This window comes from Mobula birostris, chromosome 14 (genome assembly GCF_030028105.1).
Source record: "Mobula birostris isolate sMobBir1 chromosome 14, sMobBir1.hap1, whole genome shotgun sequence".
Classification (NCBI taxonomy): domain Eukaryota; kingdom Metazoa; phylum Chordata; class Chondrichthyes; order Myliobatiformes; family Myliobatidae; genus Mobula; species Mobula birostris.
In genome coordinates this window covers 21,309,875-21,327,480 of record NC_092383.1, presented here as the reverse complement: position 1 = coordinate 21,327,480, position 17,606 = coordinate 21,309,875, and the positions used below count along the sequence as shown (strand labels likewise).

At 41.6% G+C, this 17,606-nt stretch overlaps 1 protein-coding gene across 1 annotated transcript in view; it reads right to left on the bottom strand.

Moving 5' to 3' along the window:
• leo1 (LEO1 homolog, Paf1/RNA polymerase II complex component) overlaps positions 1 to 17,606 on the bottom strand; it is a 40,192-nt gene that overhangs the window by 11,013 nt on the left and 11,573 nt on the right. The window contains exons 2-4 of the mRNA XM_072278203.1: positions 2,800 to 3,516; positions 754 to 861; positions 533 to 624 (exon numbers count right to left, since the gene is read on the bottom strand). Of these exons, the coding sequence (XP_072134304.1) occupies positions 533 to 624; positions 754 to 861; positions 2,800 to 3,516 (917 nt within the window). The remainder of the gene's footprint in view (positions 1 to 532; positions 625 to 753; positions 862 to 2,799; positions 3,517 to 17,606) is intronic.

The following is a 17,606-nucleotide window of genomic DNA, read 5'->3' as shown; positions in this document are numbered from 1 at the left end:
ACCACTGAGGGCGCCCTTACTGGCTGTTGTCATTGCCTGGTACAGGAACTGCACTACCCTCAATCTCGGGGCACTGCAGAGAGTGGTGCGGACAGCCCAGAGTCTCTGTGGATGTAAACTTCCCTCTATTCAGGACATTTACAGCAGCAGGTGCGTAAAAAGGGCCCGAAGGGTCATCAGGGACTTCAGCCACCCCAACCACACACCGGTTCAGCTGCATCCGTCTGGCAAACAGTACCACAGCATTAAGGTCAGCACCAACAGGCTCTGCGGCAGCTTCTTTCACCAGGCCATCAGATTTATCAATACACATTAATCTGATTGCTTATCTGACTGTACGTCAAACTGACTGTACACACACGTACCAAAACAATTATGTATACAATTTAGTGCTTGGGCAATATCCTCCCACATTTCCCCTCTTCATTTGCTTGTACATTGTGATGGAGACACAACATAAGGATTTCCACTCCCTTGGATACAAGGGAAAAAATAAATAAGTAAATAGTTTACATTTTAAAAAATTACTTACTGCAGGTTGGCCTGGAGTGGGAGGTTTCTCACCTTCACTGTCAGATGAAATATCATCTGCACCTCCAAAAAGATCATCTCCATCTATTTTATCTGTAACACAGTCATAGCACCAACACACTCAGGAAAATAATGCAGTATCACAGCTGGTAATGCCAACCTTTTTTTAAATAAATTGAAAGTGTATGTAGCAGAGAGTGAATGCATGTTGAAGAATGTTACCTTTATCTTTCACATTGCTGTCAGAGTCAGAATCTGAAGCAATTGTTTTCTTTGGCCTGTGTCTAACTACTTCTTCATCACTATCACTGCCTCTTGCAGATCCTGTAACTGAAATTGAGAACTGTTTAAAAGAACAACCTCTTGATATTGATGCTCATCTTATTTATGCAGTTAGAGCAATGAGTTCATTACAGTAGTGATCACAAGTGCAGGGCTGCTTACAATCAAATTTTGAGAGCACAGTTCTATGAGTTTGTGAATACTGAAAGGTAGTCATGTTTCACCCACTTGAAATTTTGAAAATGTATTTAAAAAATAATACTCCTTAATGTAAGTGATAAATGTAAATTAAGCAGAGTGCAAATTATTTAAATAATTTTGAGCTATAGAATCATAAATATTGCCTCATAGATATGCTTCATTTACAAATTCTTGAAGAACCTTTGATGAGCCAAATGATACAACGAAGCCAGTTGAAAAGAAAAAGATAAAATAATAGCCAGATATTGCAATTGGTGGTGAGCATCATTGCTCACCACATTCCTCAAAGGCAGGCTCTGACCAAAGGCAAGGTTTCTCTTTCATACTACCTGCTGCTGTCAGGAGGCAGTCCAAGAAGCTCCTGCTACCCAGCTGTTGATGATCAGAAAATAACATGATGGAATTCCCACAGGCATAAACTCAAACACCACTTCTAATTAATAAATAAAGATTGGAACAAACACGTATAATTAATCCAGAAACAAAGAATTCCTAAAGAAAACTAAGATTCTTTCCATTTTTAAATATTTTGTGAAGAAATCAAAATAAACCTACAAAAGTTTTTTTTGGGGATTATATGATTTATAACACCATTAAGATCTATCATGGCCTCTGTGACTAAGCATTAAAAATGTCAGAGTATTTTAAACATAGAAACATAGAAAATAGGTGCAGGAGTAGGCCATTCGGCCCTTTGAGCCTGCACCGCCATTCAGTATGATCATGGCTGATCATCCAACTCAGAACCCTGCACCAGCCTTCCCTCCATACCCTCTGATCCCCGTAGCCACAAGGGCCATATCTAACTCCCTCTTAAATATAGCCAATGAACTGGCCTCAGCTGTTTCCTGTGACAGAGAATTCCACAGATTCACCACTCTCTGTGTGAAGAAGTTTTTCCTAATCTCAGACCTAAAAGGCTTCCCCTTTATCCTCAAACTGTGACCCCTCGTTCTGGACTTCCCCAACATCGGGAACAATCTTCCTGCATCTAGCCTGTCCAATCCCTTTAGGATTTTATACTTTTTTTTAGGATTTTAGTTAAAGTAGTTAAGTTAAAGTTAAAGTAGAATGCTGTGACTATGGCATCGATGCTTGCAAAGAGCAGGCTTGTGGAGATGCTGAGTCACTGACAACAGCTTCAGCATTTCTGCTTTCTTCAAAGTGTGTGTGCAAAGCACAAAGTTTTATGGAGCAAAGACAGGAACTGATGACAGTCGTGTTATTACCATTGGAAAATCTAGGTCAGAAACACCAATTTCTGAGACTACTCAAGTACTATAAAAGGTAATATTAAAGCTAAATTCTCAGTTGTGGCCAAAACAAACCAAGATTCCAATCTCTTGTGATAGTGGATAGAGATGAAAAGCTGATGACTTCAAAGAACTTGAAACCACAATAAGAGAACTGCACAGTGCTATAGAAAGGAAGTGGTGATTCTGTTAGAGATTATTACCACGACTCAGCAGGAGTATCCAGACAGGATATCTTAATTAAAAGTTGTTTTAGACTCAACAAACTTGTCTAATAAGTTTGAGCCATACATATCACCAAAGACAAAGTTCAATTCTGGTTTATACTTATTAAACTACCAGATTCATGTAAGTAAAACAACAAAAGTTGGAGATGCACAACAGGGCAAGCAGCATCTGCGAAGAGAGGAACAAAGTTAATATTTTAGGTGAATGAACTCTGTTTGCATAGATGCAACTTGGCCAGCTGAGCCTTTTCTTCCTTTTACTATTTCAAATTGCCAAACATTTTTTTTTTTTTGCTTTTCAATACCTGATTTATGCTCTTGCTCTTCGTCTGAAAGCTGCTGCTCCTCTTCTGAACGATGTGCTTTCTCCTCTTCGTCCGACTGATCACTTCTCTCCCACTTTTCATTCTCAGAGTGCACTTCTTTTTCAGAATCCTCAGCATCTGATTGGTTGCTGGCGGCATCGGAGTGCGAATGGTTACTGATAACGTCTGATCGGGAATGGACACTGCCAGCGTCTGAATGGATAATGCCAGCTTCAGAGTGGGATTGGACACTGCCGGGTTCTGAATGCACGCTGCCGACCTCTGAATGTGCACTGCCGGCATCTGAATGTGCACTGCCAGCCTCCGAATGCGCACTCTCCACTTCAGAGTGTGCACTCTCAGCATCAGAGTGTGCACTCTCAGCGTCAGAAACATTGTTATCATCTTCATTTTCAAACTGATGCTCTTCAGAGTCAGTTTGTTGCTCTGCTTCTGAATGCTGAACATCTTCTTGATCAGACTGTGCTGAAGCAATGGACTGGTTTTCAGACGCATCTTCACTTCCATTCTGTCGTGATCCTGTTTCATCCTCACTGTCCTCTCCAAACAGCTCTTTATTGCTGGGCTTGGACGTCTCTCTCTCTTCTTCATCCTCATTCCCATCTTCTATTTCACTTTCACTCCTGGAAGGGTTGCTTTCTGAGGCGGCTTGTTCCTGCTCCGAGTCTGAGCCTGATCCAGATCTGGATTCAAAATCTGTGAACATAAAGGAGAAACATTTAATTTCATACAGTTTTCATCAATACATTCATATACCGAGGAATTTCGACTTTAATTTTTCCAATGCAATGGTGTAGGTAAGGAATCATTGATCATTTTTTTCTGTCAATTTTTCACTTTTGCAAAGCCTGGAAACCAACATTACAAACAATTCAGTCTCAATACAACAGTACACTATCCAAACGCTGTGGATATTGAATATCTAAAATCTAAAACCCAAACGTATTAAAAGCATTCTGTAAGTCAGAGAGAGACAGAGTAAGAGTTAATATTCCAGGTCTGTAGCTTCTCATTGTAGCTCACCGACTTCAGGGGTCGTCACAAGACCTGGACAGATGTGTTTTTTTTCTTCTCTTTTTTTTTAATATAATTTTTCTTATATACCCCTTGCCCATCCTCTGGGCTTCTCCCCCCCCCCCCCCCCTTTCAGATGTGTTTTTAACTGAATTAAAAGAAATACTATTTTCTGGTATTAACCCCCAATTCCTAATTTAAGGAATTGAATCAAGTCACATACAAGTAAGCACAAGCACAAAGCTACATTACATGCCTTTGTAAAGTATTCTTGCAATGTACATCAGTTATTTCATCAACATTGAGTTTACTTATTGGCCAAATTACATCACAACTTCAAGCAGAAAAATTGAAAGCATAAAGCATGTCAACAGGGGCAGTTACAGAACCATTACAATTTAGCTTTAAAACAGTGGATTTTTTCTGTGGTAACAGCATCCAACTGTGATCAGGAGGTTATTTTTATTCTGAGGCATTATTTGAGGTTTGCATAGAATAACTTATGATCGAAAGTTAGTTCAATTTGAACAAATTATTTTCCTCCCATTTAACTTGTATCAACTGAACATAAGGCAACTATGTCAAAAGAACAGATTAAATCCTCACCCCCTTCCTTTTATTCACTATTCTGTAGCAAAACTTTTTGTGATACAAATCAATCAACAGTTAATGTAAAACTGTATGGGTGTATACAGTAGTGTTTCTGATTAACATGTATATAAACAAATATAATTTTCAAACATGGCTTTGAAATGAATTCAATCACATCACATTAGAATCAGATTTGAAAAGAACTGACATTGATGTTATGAACAGGACCATGGATCACAAAATAATCCAAGTGGCAGAATAGTGTTGAATGTTTTCTGCAATTTAAATTCATGTCAGGCATATAAAGAAATTGCATAAACACCTGCCTTCCACTTAAATGCCAGAGAACCTCCAATCAAGCGAGCCTGGGATATTTTTGCATTCAACAATGTACGTGTTGAACCTCTGCAGCTAACTTTAAAAATTTAAAAGAAATGAAAACTGTCTCATATCACCAGGACCTGAACTATGAATAAATCATCAGTCTATGAACTGCTATTTCTGGAACTATGATTTATCATCTTGCTTCATATGTTATTTCAACCACTAAACACTTTAAATAATAACTAACTCAAACTATTCCGAGATAGTGAGCAACACATTTAATTTTACCCTTTTAAATTAACCTTCCATAATTTCTTGTTTCAAAGCTCAAGTGGGCTAATGGTCAAATTTAGGATTTGGCAATCAGCAATGGTTTCCTCTAAGTTCTATTATCTAAGGTCTCGCCTTTATATTCAAACAGGCTAACAAATTAACCACTGATTTGGTTGGCTACCGCACAACCATTTCCTATCCAAAAAAGTGGTCTGTTTACAAAGTAAACACCTAAGAGAATTGCAAAACAGATTCAGTAACAGGATGCTTGCATTACTTCCATAAATTACAACAGAAAAAATGTATCTGATTAGCAAGATATTTTTCAAATTTGCAACTACAAATTTATTTGGTCTGTTTAGCATTGTACTACAAGGTTATCTGAACAGGCAGTCTTAAGGTCCCTTAAGGTTGTTATAGCTGGGGGTGGTAATGGGGCCTCCTGGCCTTCACGTGTGGTTTAGTTACTAAGCCTGGCAGAACCGTTTCTACAACCAGGAGAAGGGGCAAAAGCAGGTTATTGGCACCTTAAAACCAGTCACTTGGCAGATGGGGCTCATCAGCCATGGCTGGCAGCTCATCTTGGAGAAGGAAAACTCTGATCTCAAATCTCCACTGCCTTGCAGCTATACCCACTCATGAGGAAGGCTTCAGGAGTAAACCCCAAGGAAAAATCCAGAGCCGGGGTCCTTAAAGCAGTCCTACATTGAGCTCAACACTGACTGATAACTCCAGCGATGCTGCTGGTACCAAACTGTATCGGTCTCTGTTGTTCCTTTGGGTTCACCAGATGTATGGAGAGGGGGAGTTTGCTACATGGGCACCAGCTTGCTCTCCATATTGTACCGCACAGGCCTGCGTATCTAGACAGCTAGGATGCAATATCCACAGTCAACTCTCACCAATGGAGACGCTCACTCACTCAGTTTTAAGGAGCAAGTTAAAGGACTGCTATCTATTGTTCCTTTTGTTTTTGCTTCTGAGATATTGACCCACATATTGTATCAAAAAATTTGCCACTGTGTCAACTAAACTAGAAAAGCTAGAACAATTATCATTTCTTCTGTTACTGAAATCATCCCATTTGAGAATGGGAAGGAATTTTTTTTTTCCCTGCTCAAACTCATGAAGAATTCCAGCAATTTCCTTCTACATGACAGCAAAGGGTTTTTTTTTAAAATTTGAGAAACAATCACAAAAAGATGATAGGATCTGGGTCAAAGTATAAACTTGAAACTTTCTAGGCATCATATTCTCACACAATCTGAGATACTGCATGTTCAAAATTGTGCAAAATGTTCTCATGCTCTGCATGCCACCTTGGCTAACAGAGGAGTACTTACAGTAACAGAGTAAGACAACTGCGCTGCTTCAAACAGCACTATATGAGGTCATTCTCACTCTTCTTGGCCATTAGGCTCTCTGAGTCTATAGCTGGGGAAGTGATGACCACCTCCTGTTAAACTGTTATTAACCTCTGTTTACCACACCCTGCTATCACAGAGACCCTGTGCAATACTACCATCACTTCTTATCTGGATGGTGTGAATGTGCACCATTACTGTATAATATCATGGTAATTCTTGCACTTCCATCAGTGTGAACTTGGAAGTCTTGTAAATCTTGTCATCTTTGACTTGTAAATCTTGTATATCATATTTTTAAGGGAACTTTTTTTTTACTCTTTCTTACTTTTCTCCTAATATTTACATACCTGTGCACTTATAATACTACTGTGACACTGTAATTTCCTTTGGGATCAATAAAGTATGTATTTATCTAAAACTCCTTCTACATTAAATCAAATCCCTACCATAAAGATACAGTCATCTTACCAAATTCATTTCAACTGCCTTACGCCTTATTGGCAGTAAATACACAGCAAAACATGTGTCTTTTTATTCATTAATAACCAGAGTTTATAGTATGTTCATTGCCTGCTTTAGTATAGCCAGCTCTCCCTTACAGTAATCTTTTGACCAGCATTCTGCGTGGGAACTTACTGAAAACTTCCCTACAGTAACAAAAATATCATGATTATTCTTGGGGGCACACTCGTGGGCAACAATAATCAGAGACAAAAAAGTCAAGAAAGCTGACTAGACAAAAATAACCCTTTCTAGACTCCCAAAAATCACTATCAATAATTGAAAGGATTAAGTAGTGTAAAATTTACAAAATTTACCAGAGATGATGTTTACCCTATTAAAAATTGATTCATTCCACACAGGTGAGAGTGTGCAATTGAAATGGAACTTTTTAAACAAAATATTACTGGGTTATGTGGGACCTTACATTATTTATTCTGAACTTTTGGTGTTCTTATTAGCATGAGGAATCAGCCATATAAATCAGACACATTATGGAAAATGTGTTCCCTGTGAACCTGCTGAAATCTTCCAATACAACGATCCTAAGAATTTGTCCTGATATTGATTGGTAAATTTGACAAAATATCATGCCTAATTTTGCATCTATCAGGATGCATACTTGAAAACTTAAGCTTAACCATTGGGCAATTCATAATAATTCTCCGCATTACGTGCCATATTCTATTCCAATATAAAAATTTGACCAGCAGTAATATTACCAGCTTTTTTTTTTACAGAAACAAGTGATAATAAGCAGTCAAATAATATTACATAAATATATTTAGGTTAGTAATTTGCAGTAGTTTAGAACCTCTAGGACAGGAGTGACACCTAGAGGCCACATTTAAATTCTTACCCTGTTACCTTGAGGTAGTGAATCTCCTTACCAATACAAGAAATAGGAACAAGAGCCTGCCATATGGCTTTTTGAGCCTCCGCCTCCATTCAAGACTGTGGTTAATCTCCTCTCTCAATGCACGTTACTTGCACAATTCCCATTTCCCATTTTTCCTTTAACATCCAGAATTCTGATTGGAATGAACTCAATGACCAAGTCTCCGAGCACAACAGGGTACAGAATTTCAAAGATTCATCACCCTCTGCATAATTAAAATACGTCCTCATCTTAGTCCCAAATGAAATACCCAGTATTCTGCCACCATGACCTCTATTTCTAGACATGGTACAGGATCATCCACTCTGCATCCAGATTGTTGAGCACTGTAAAGAATTTATTTTTCAATCATTATCTCACTCCTATACTCCCGAGTACAGAAATGACACTCCAGTTGTGGTCCCAACAAGATCCTCAATAATTCCAGTGAGAAATCTTTATTCCTGTATTCAAAATCCCTGATAAGAAAAGCTAACATAACATTTGCCTTTCTGCACCTGCATGTTGAGCTTCACTGACTTGTCTCCCAAACTTACCTATGTCCTCTCAAACTTACAACACTGCTCAAACTCTCACCATTTAAAAAATACTCCCCTCTTCTGATCTGTGCACTGAAGTAGGTAACTTCAATTTTTTTTCTCACATAGTCATAGTCATACTTTATTGATCCCGGGTGGGTGGGGGGGGGAGAATAGGTTTTCATTGCAGTTGCACCATAAATAATTAAATAGTAATAAAACCATAAGTAATATGTAAATTATGCTAGGAAATAAGTCCAGGACCAGCCTATTGGCTCAGGGTGTCTGACCCTCCAAGGGAGGAGTTGTAAAGTTTGATGGCCACAGGCAGGAATGACTTTCTATGATGCTCTGTGTTGCATCTCGGTGGAATGAGCCTCTGGCTGAATGTACTCCTGTACCCACCCAGTACATTATGTAGTGGATGGGAGACATTGTCCAAGATGGCATGCAACTTGGACAGCATCCTCTTTTCAGACACCACCGTCAGAGAGTCCAGTTCCATCCCCACAACATCACTGGCCTTACGAATGAGTTTGTTAATTCTCTTGGTGTCTGCTACCCTCAGCCTGCTGCCCCAGCACACAACAACAAACATGATCGCACTGGCCACCACAGACTCGTAAAGCACCCTCAGCATCATCCGACAGATGTTGAAGGACTACAGTCTCCTCAGGAAATAGAGACGGCTCTGACCCTTCTTGTAGACAGCCTCAGTGTTCTTTGAATAGTCCATTATATACTTACATTGCACTGCCATGTTCTTGCCCACTCATCTTCCTTCAAACTCTCAATTCCACCTACTTTTGTAGCATCAGAATAATTGAAAATATCACATTTTGATCAAAGGCCCAAATCAGCAACAAGCATTGACTCCTGAAGTACCACACCATTGACAGCCTGTCTGCTCGAGGAAGGTTTGCTTCTTTGTTTTGCGTTTGCTAAATGACTTTCACAACGCACGTCAGTACATTATCCCCAAATGTACATGCGCTAACCTTTTTGACCAGCATTCTGTGTGGGACCTGACTGAAAGCCTTCTGAAAATCCAAATACACCACTTCCATTGGTTCCACTTAACTCTATTCCATCACACTATGACTCACATTGTCAAAGAACTCCTGTAGATCACTCTAAAATGATTTGCCTTTCATAATTCTCTACTCACTCTGCTGGCTTCAAATTCTTTTCCAACGTGTTCTGTTATAAATCCATCACTTTAGGGTCTAGGAATGATGTAAATAAGAGTGCAGAAAAGCTTCATGAAATGATACCCAGACATCAACTACAAGGAAAGACTGTGTAGGCTAGGAATTAATTTCCCTGGCACTAGGAGGCTGAGGAGTGACTTTACAGGGGTTTATAAAATCAGGAGGAGCAAACATAAGGTGAATGGCTACAATACTTTTTCCTGGGGTAGGGGAGTCTAATACAGTAGTAACGAGCATTGGTTTAAGGTGAGAGGGGGAAGATTTCAAAGGGATCTGAAGCAACATTTTCCCCCACAGAGAGGCTGGTGGCCATCTGGAATGAGCCTGCCAGAGGAAGTGGCAGCTATAATTACAGTATTTAAAAGGCGCTTGGACAGGTACGTGGAAAGGTGTAGAGGGACACGAGCCAAAGGCAGAGAAATAGAAAAATGGGATTAGTTCCAGTAGGCAACTTGGTTAGCATGGGTAAGTAGGGCCAGTTTACGTGCTGAATAACTTCATGACTTTATACATTCTGGCAATTTCCTACTATAGTTAGCTCACCGATTTCTCTCTCCCTTATTTCTTAAATAGTGGTGTCGGAGCCAGGCATTCGTTATCTATCTGCATTGTGTTCTGTGTCGCACGTTTATTATGGTAGCTAATCACGTGGGTGGATGTGGTAAAAGCAAAGAGTTTAGTTACATATTTGTGATTTATTCGCGGCAATTTAGAGCTGAGGACCATTGGGTGTCATATTTTTGTTGACCACTTAACTTCATTTAATTACATTTGAAATTGTTTAACTTCGATTCAGTCCATTTAAGTACATTTAATATCACTAATTTTAGTTTCGTAAGTTTCATCACTTCAACATTGTATATTTTGCTAGGTGCTAATAAAGGATTGAATACATTTCTTCGACTTTTGGGAACATTATTATTTGATTGATCAGAGGGTGCGTCATACTACCCGTGGGGTCACCAGCAGCGGCACTGATTTGTTCGAATTGCCGCTATGAGTGGGAACATATTTGCTGCTTTTCAAACTACATGAATCCGTGAAAATTTGATAGATGTCTTTTTAGCAGCTCTTTCAAAACTCCACGACGTCCTTAGGCTGTATTGAAATTTATTACAAATGCTGACACTATTTTATTAATATTAGTCCGTGAGCCAGGACCCCAAATTTGGGCCACTGGTACCATCTGGGGGGAATAATTCTTATAGTGATTTTTGGCAAAGTATACACCTCTAGTGCTACAAAATATGTGATAGCATTGCAGCGGTGGTAGCTTTCTGTGCTGAAGCAGAGATCAGTCACCATTGAGGACCAAGAACTGGAAATATATGTAGCAGGTGCACATGTGGGCCTGCAGCCTCTCCCAACCAAGGAACACTGTGTCCAGGAAACCAAGGAAGCTGCTCTTCTTGCCTGCAAGAAGAACCTGGTGTGGACACTTGCAAGGCAAACAGATCCAGAGAATCAGACAATCCCAAGCTGGACTGGTTTTAATATCAACACCAGGGACCAAGAACCAATCTCACAAGATATTGTTGGGTATCTGCTAACCATCAATTTACTAGCCACAGAGTTGACCACAGTATTTGAAATCCTGAACCAATCAGAGCTAATCAGGAAGGAACTTCATCCAGAAACAATTGTGGTAGTCATAGATCAACACTCTATGCAAAAGCCACTGAGATTGCCTGGAAGCACAAACAGCACTTCTCCAACATTCTTCTCAGGATGGGGACATTCCATACCATAAGTAATGCCTTAGCCATCCTAGGAAAGTGATTTCGGGATGCTGGTCTAAAGGACGTATACATAGAGGCTGGAATTGTTGCAGAGGAGTCCATGAATGGAATCCTTGATGGCAAACACTACAATCGTGCTGTCAGGGTTCACAAGTACATCTATGAGGCACTGATGAGACTCACATTGGCAGAGTTCACACCATGGGTTGAGGACAACGTTCCAGAGAGGAGTGGGATGATCAAATCATTCTTAGACCATGTGAACGACATGGCCAGTGACTTGAACCAACAGAAGTTGAACAACCTGCTGCAAAGTCCACTCTTAGCTGAGCTGATAACCCTGTGGACAGGATTCTGGATATCATACATTGACATGGTAGAGAATGTGGTACTTGGGCTTCTGTGCGCCTCTCGTGAGGGGGACTGGGAGTTGCACTTCCATGCTATAAGAACCATGATCCCATGGTGCTTTGCCTATGATAAGATGAATTATGCCAGGTACCTGTCCCCTTACTTTGCTGAGATGATGAACCTCCCACAAAAGAATCCTTCTGTGTACGAGGCCTTCAAGACAGGCCAATTCTTAGTGCAGCTGTCAAGTAACAACCCCTTTGGGCAGATCCCTGTGGACCAGGCTATTGAAGCCACGGTGAACAAAGACACACAGGCTCCTGGAGGCACATCATGGTTCAGCCTGAATGCTGGAGCTATCAAGCGTTACTACATAACAGCTGAGTACCACAGTGCATTCCTGGGACAGTTAAGGGAGATGGTGCAAGGCAACAAATCAAAGCTTTGTCATGTGGAGCTACAGCGGCCAAGAATCCAGAAAGATGAGGAAGCAGTTTCAGCAGTGGCTGGCCTCATACATGAATGGGTCAACCCATTTGCAGAGAAGCGGGACCTCATTAGCATCTCTACAGCAAAGGCAGCCCCCAAGGACATTGCCTCTGACCTGATGAAGGCATATGAGATTGGTGAGCAATGCTATGCAACCTTCAAGGATGAGAGACTAGAGGAAGACCCACCAGCAAAGAAATTCCATGACCCAATGAAAACCAACGAGCTGAAAACATTCAGTGATATGTGTAAGAGAGAAGTGAAATCAAGTGGGAGGGCGATCACCTTGAAAGCAGACAAGTCTTTGTTTGGACACATCATAGTGATAGTACAAGGGCACAGTCTACGTATGGAGGATATCCGTTCTCATCCCCTTGGACCATTGCCCTGGGCCCTGTCCACACCAGAAGGATCACTGAGAAAGACAAATAAAGCTACTTTGGCCACGACCTTGTAGAAAAATGTAGCAGTAGAAGAGCAACTCCCAGGAAACTCTGCTACAGTGGTTGATGGAATGATTTTGGTCCATAGAGTGAAAGGTGATCAAGTTACTTTCAGAGATGTTGCAACAACAATTCTGGGTATGGCTCTGAGGGAAGGTAGTCAGAGTAGCAGAATAGATGTTGTGTTCAACACATACAAGGAAAACTCTATCAAGAATAGTGAAAGATCTCTAAGGGGTGAAGAGACCGGTCATGAGTTGCAAGGTATCACAGGCACACAGATGGTGAGGCAGTGAAGGAGCTTCCTGACCAAAGTCAGTAACAAAAATAGTCTCATTAGCTTTATAGTCCATGAATGGAGGAAGGTGGAACACAGAGCAAAGCCACAGGAGAAGATTCTGTATGCAACTGTGAATGACAAATGTTACAGAATCACATTTCAAGACAGTGAGGAGGTGTCAGCTTTTTAGTGTCAACAAGAAGGAGATGGCCACCTACTTCTCCATGCTGCCCATGCCACAAGAGAGGGATACCAATCTGTAGCGATCTGCTCAGAAGACACAGATGTCTTTATCATGTCTTTAGCATTTTGTGACAAGATTGAGGCCCCATTGTTCCAGAAGTGTGGCACTAGAACAAGGCTTGTAGACATCAGGAAGGTTGCTGCCACTGTTGGCATAGAGGTTTGTAGGGCTCTCATCAGGTTGCACGCATATACAGGATGTGACACTGTAAGCGCCTTTGCAGGCAAAGGGAAGACAAGTGCCCTAAAACTTCTGACCAGCAACAGGGAAACTCAGGACATATTCTTAGAGTTGGGTCAGGAATGGGACCTCTCCCCAGAACTGATGGCCAAACTGGAGGCATTTACATGTCTCCTGTATGCCCCAAAAGCGTTGCCCACCAATGTCAATGAGCTCTGGTATCACCTTTTCTGTGCCAAAAAGGGTGAAATTGAAAGTCATGAACTCCCACCATGCAAGGACTGCTTAACAAAACATGCACAGCGAGCCAACTACCAGGCTGGTGTTTGGAGAAGGACCCAGAAGTGCCAAGTCCTGTTGGCAGAGGATGGAAGATGGAGAGAGAAGAGGAAGCTGAATATTTGGTGGTGCACTGGATGGAAGGCCAGCCAGCACCCGATGTCATACTGGATCTACTGGCCTGTAACTGTCCAAATAATGTTCACTCCCAAGCTACCACTGGTGAAATGGTATCACATATTTTCTAACTCTAGTGATGTATACCTTGCCAAAAATCACCAAGAGCATTATTCCCCTCAGGTGGTAGCAACCAACCCTACTGACTCACGGACTATATTTCCTTTAGCTTCTCACTCACCTCAGTCTTGACTTTCTGATACTCCTGGCAGCTTATTCCTCTCTTCTTCCAAGAGAAGACACACAAAGTAGCTGCCTAATTCCTCCAGTATTTTCTCATTCTCCATTATAAATACTTCCATTTTTGCCTGTGCAACTAACCCTTTCCTTTACACGTCTAGAAGAATTAAAAGTCTGCTTTTATTTTTCCCCCCAGCTTACTACTTTTACCTGGGTGACAGGGTGGAGTTACATCTCTACCAAAATGAGGTGTGAGGCACTCCTTTCCTCTGCTAGCCTGCAGGTTATATGAAGCCATGGGAGCAGCTGGTGCATATTACAAGCCCTGGTTATGCGACAACTGGCATCAGGCAATCTCTGAAGAGTATTGATAATGGCTGAGGTCTTGTAAAGGCACCATCCAGAAGGCAACAATGGCAAACCACTTTGGTAGAAAATTTTGGTAAGAACAATCACGGTCATGGATAGACCACGATCAACCACATTATACGACATAGCACATAATGAACAACATAGAATAGTACAACACATTACAGACCCTTCGGCCCACAATGTTGTGTCGACCCTCAAACCCTGCTTCCCACATAAGTCCCCACCTTAAATTCCTCCATGTACCTGTCTAGTAGTCTCTTAAACTTCACTAGTGTATCTGCCTCCACCACTGACTCAGACAGTGCATTCCACGCACCAACCACTCTCTGAGTAAAAAACCTTCCTCTAATATCCCCCCTTACCTTAAAGCCATGTCCTCTTGTATTGAGCAGTGGTGCCCTGGGGAAGAGGTGCTGGCTATCCACTCTATCTATTCCTCTTATTATCTTGTACACCTCTATCATGTCTCCTCTCATCCTCCTCTCCAAAGAGTAAAGCCCTAGCTCCCTTAATCTCTGATCATAATGCATACTCTTTAAACCAGGCAGCATCCTGGTAAATCTCCTCTGTACCCTTTCCAATCCTTCCACATCCTTCCTATAGTGAGGCGACCAGAACTGGACACAGTACTCCAAGTGTGGCCTAACTAGAGTTTTATAGAGCTGCATCATTACATTGCGACTCTTAAACTCTATCCCTCGACTTATGAAAGCTAACACCCCATAAGCTTTCTTAACTACCCTATCCACCTGTGAGGCAACTTTCAGGGATCTGTGGACATGTACCCCCAGATCCCTCTGCTCCTCCACACTACCAAGTATCCTGCCACTTACTTTGTACTCTGCCTTGGAGTTTGTCCTTCCAAAGTGTACCACCTCACACTTCTCCGGGTTGAACTCCATCTGCCACTTCTCAGCCCACTTCTGCATCCTATCAATGTCTCCCTGCAATCTTTGACAATCCTCTACACTATCTACAACACCACCAACCTCTGTGTCGTCTGCAAACTTGCCAACCCACCCTTCTATCCCAACATCGAGGTCGTTAATAAAAATCACGAAAAGTAGAGGTCCCAGAACAGATCCTTGTGGGACACCACTAGTCACAATCCTCCAATCTGAATGTACTCCCTCTACCACCACCCTCTGCCTTCTGCATGCAAGCCAATTCTGAATCTACCTGGCCAAATTTCCCTGGATCCCATGCCTTCTGAGTTTCTGAGTAAGCCTACCGTTTGGAACCTTGTCAAGTGCCTTACTAAAATACATATAGATCACACATCCACTGCACTACCCTCATTTATATGCCTGTCACCTCCTCAAAGAACTCTATCAGGCTTGTTAGACACGATCTGCCCTTCACAAAGCCATGCTGACTGTCCCTGATCAGACCATGATTCTCTAAATGCCCAGAGATCCTATCTCTAAGAATCTTTTCCAACAGCTTTCCCACCACAGACGTAAGGCTCACTGGTCTATAATTACCCGGACTATCCCTACTACCATTTTTGAACAAGGGGACAATATTCGCCTCCCTCCAATCCTCCAGTACCATTCCCGTGGACAACGAGGACATAAAGATCCTAGCCAGAGGCTCAGCAATCTCTTCCCTCACCTCGTAGAGCACCCTGGGGAATATTCCGACAGGCCCCGGGGACTTATCCATCCTAATGTATTCTAACAAACACCTCCTTTTATCAACTCCTTGGTGTTATGTATTTCTTGAGATACATAAAAGCAGAGCAACTGAAGAGCTGTGTTTTTGAAATGATAAAACACTGCTTTCAGGACTCTTATGACATAACATTTTTTTTTGTTGTACATTCAGATCATGACAGGAGTTTGTGATTGTGTTTCTATTGCTTGCTCAGTTCATAGCAATACAGAAGTTTGCAAATAGGATCGTTTGGTCACCAGGTCATGGTCATTAGGTGAAATAAAGCTGTTCAGAGTAAACCCATGCTGCCACCTCAGTCCGAAATCTTACAGGTTAAAATAAATCATAAATACAAGAAATTCTGCAGACGCTAGAAATTTGGAGCAACACCCACAAAATGCTGAAGGAACTCAGCAGGACAGGCAGCATCTATGAAAGTGAATAGTCTATATTTTGGGCTGATGGTCGTTTATCACGACCGGAAAGGAAGGGGGAGACACCAGAATAAAAAGGTGGGGGGGGGGGATGGGAAGGAGGACTAGCTAGAAAGTACAAGTGAGGCCAGGTAGGTGGGAAAGGTAAAGAGCTAGAGAAGGAGGAATCTGATAAGAGAGGAGTGGACCATGGGAGAAATGGAAGGAGGGGGGCACCAGGGAGAGGTGAAAGGCAGGTGAGTACAAGGGGCCAGAGTGGGGAATACAAGAAGAGGGGAGGGAAGAGGAGGAGAAAAGAAAAAAAAAAGCAAAAAAAAATTACCGGAAAGCGAAATCAATGTTCATGCCTGAGGCTGGAAGTTACCTAGATGGAATACAAAGTGCTGCTCCTCCACTCTGAGAGTGGCCTCATCACGACAGAAGAGCCCATAAGACCAACATGTCAGAAGGAACTTATTAAGGGGATACGAATTAAAATGCTTGGTCACCAGGAAATACACTTTTGGCAGAGGGAGCAGAGGTGCTAAACAAAGCAGTCCCCCAATTTACGTTGGGTCTCACCAATATAGAGGAGGCTGCATCGGGAGTACCGGATACAATAGGCAACAACAACAGAAACAGAGGTGAAGTATTACCTCGGGGACTTCCGGTAGCGCTCATGGAGTGAAGTCGCATTCTTGACTCGCTCCATTACCTCTGAGTTTTTCTTCTTATGATCAGCTATATTTTAATTAACCATTAAGGCATCAACTTTTACAATACTTTGAAACAAATTGGGCTCTTCGATAATCGGATGTTTTTAAGGTCTGCTATGTCTAAGAATGGAAAAAACGGGAAAGACGGCAACCCTCCGGGTAGACCGAAAGGTACCAATTTCCCTCCGACTGAACCACCGGTGACTTTGAAAGCTATATCGGAGCTAATTCGTGAGGAAATTTCAACTAGTTTTCAGAAAATTGCCGATTCAATCGAGAAGATACAAATATCTATTACGGAACATCAGTCGGCTATGTCTGATCTTCAAAAATCCACGCAACAAAGTGAGCTCAAGATGGAGAAAATCGAAGAAACAATTAATGTAATGAAGAAGAAACTCGACTTTCTGACCTTTAAAAACTCTGATTTAGAATCCAGAATGCGACGGCAGAATCTTCGAATGATTGGGGTGCGTGAAGCTGTTGAATTTGATAACCCTAGGAAGTATTTTTCTCAACTTTTAAAAGATGCATTTCCTACTGTATTTCCTGACCAACCACTGTTATTGG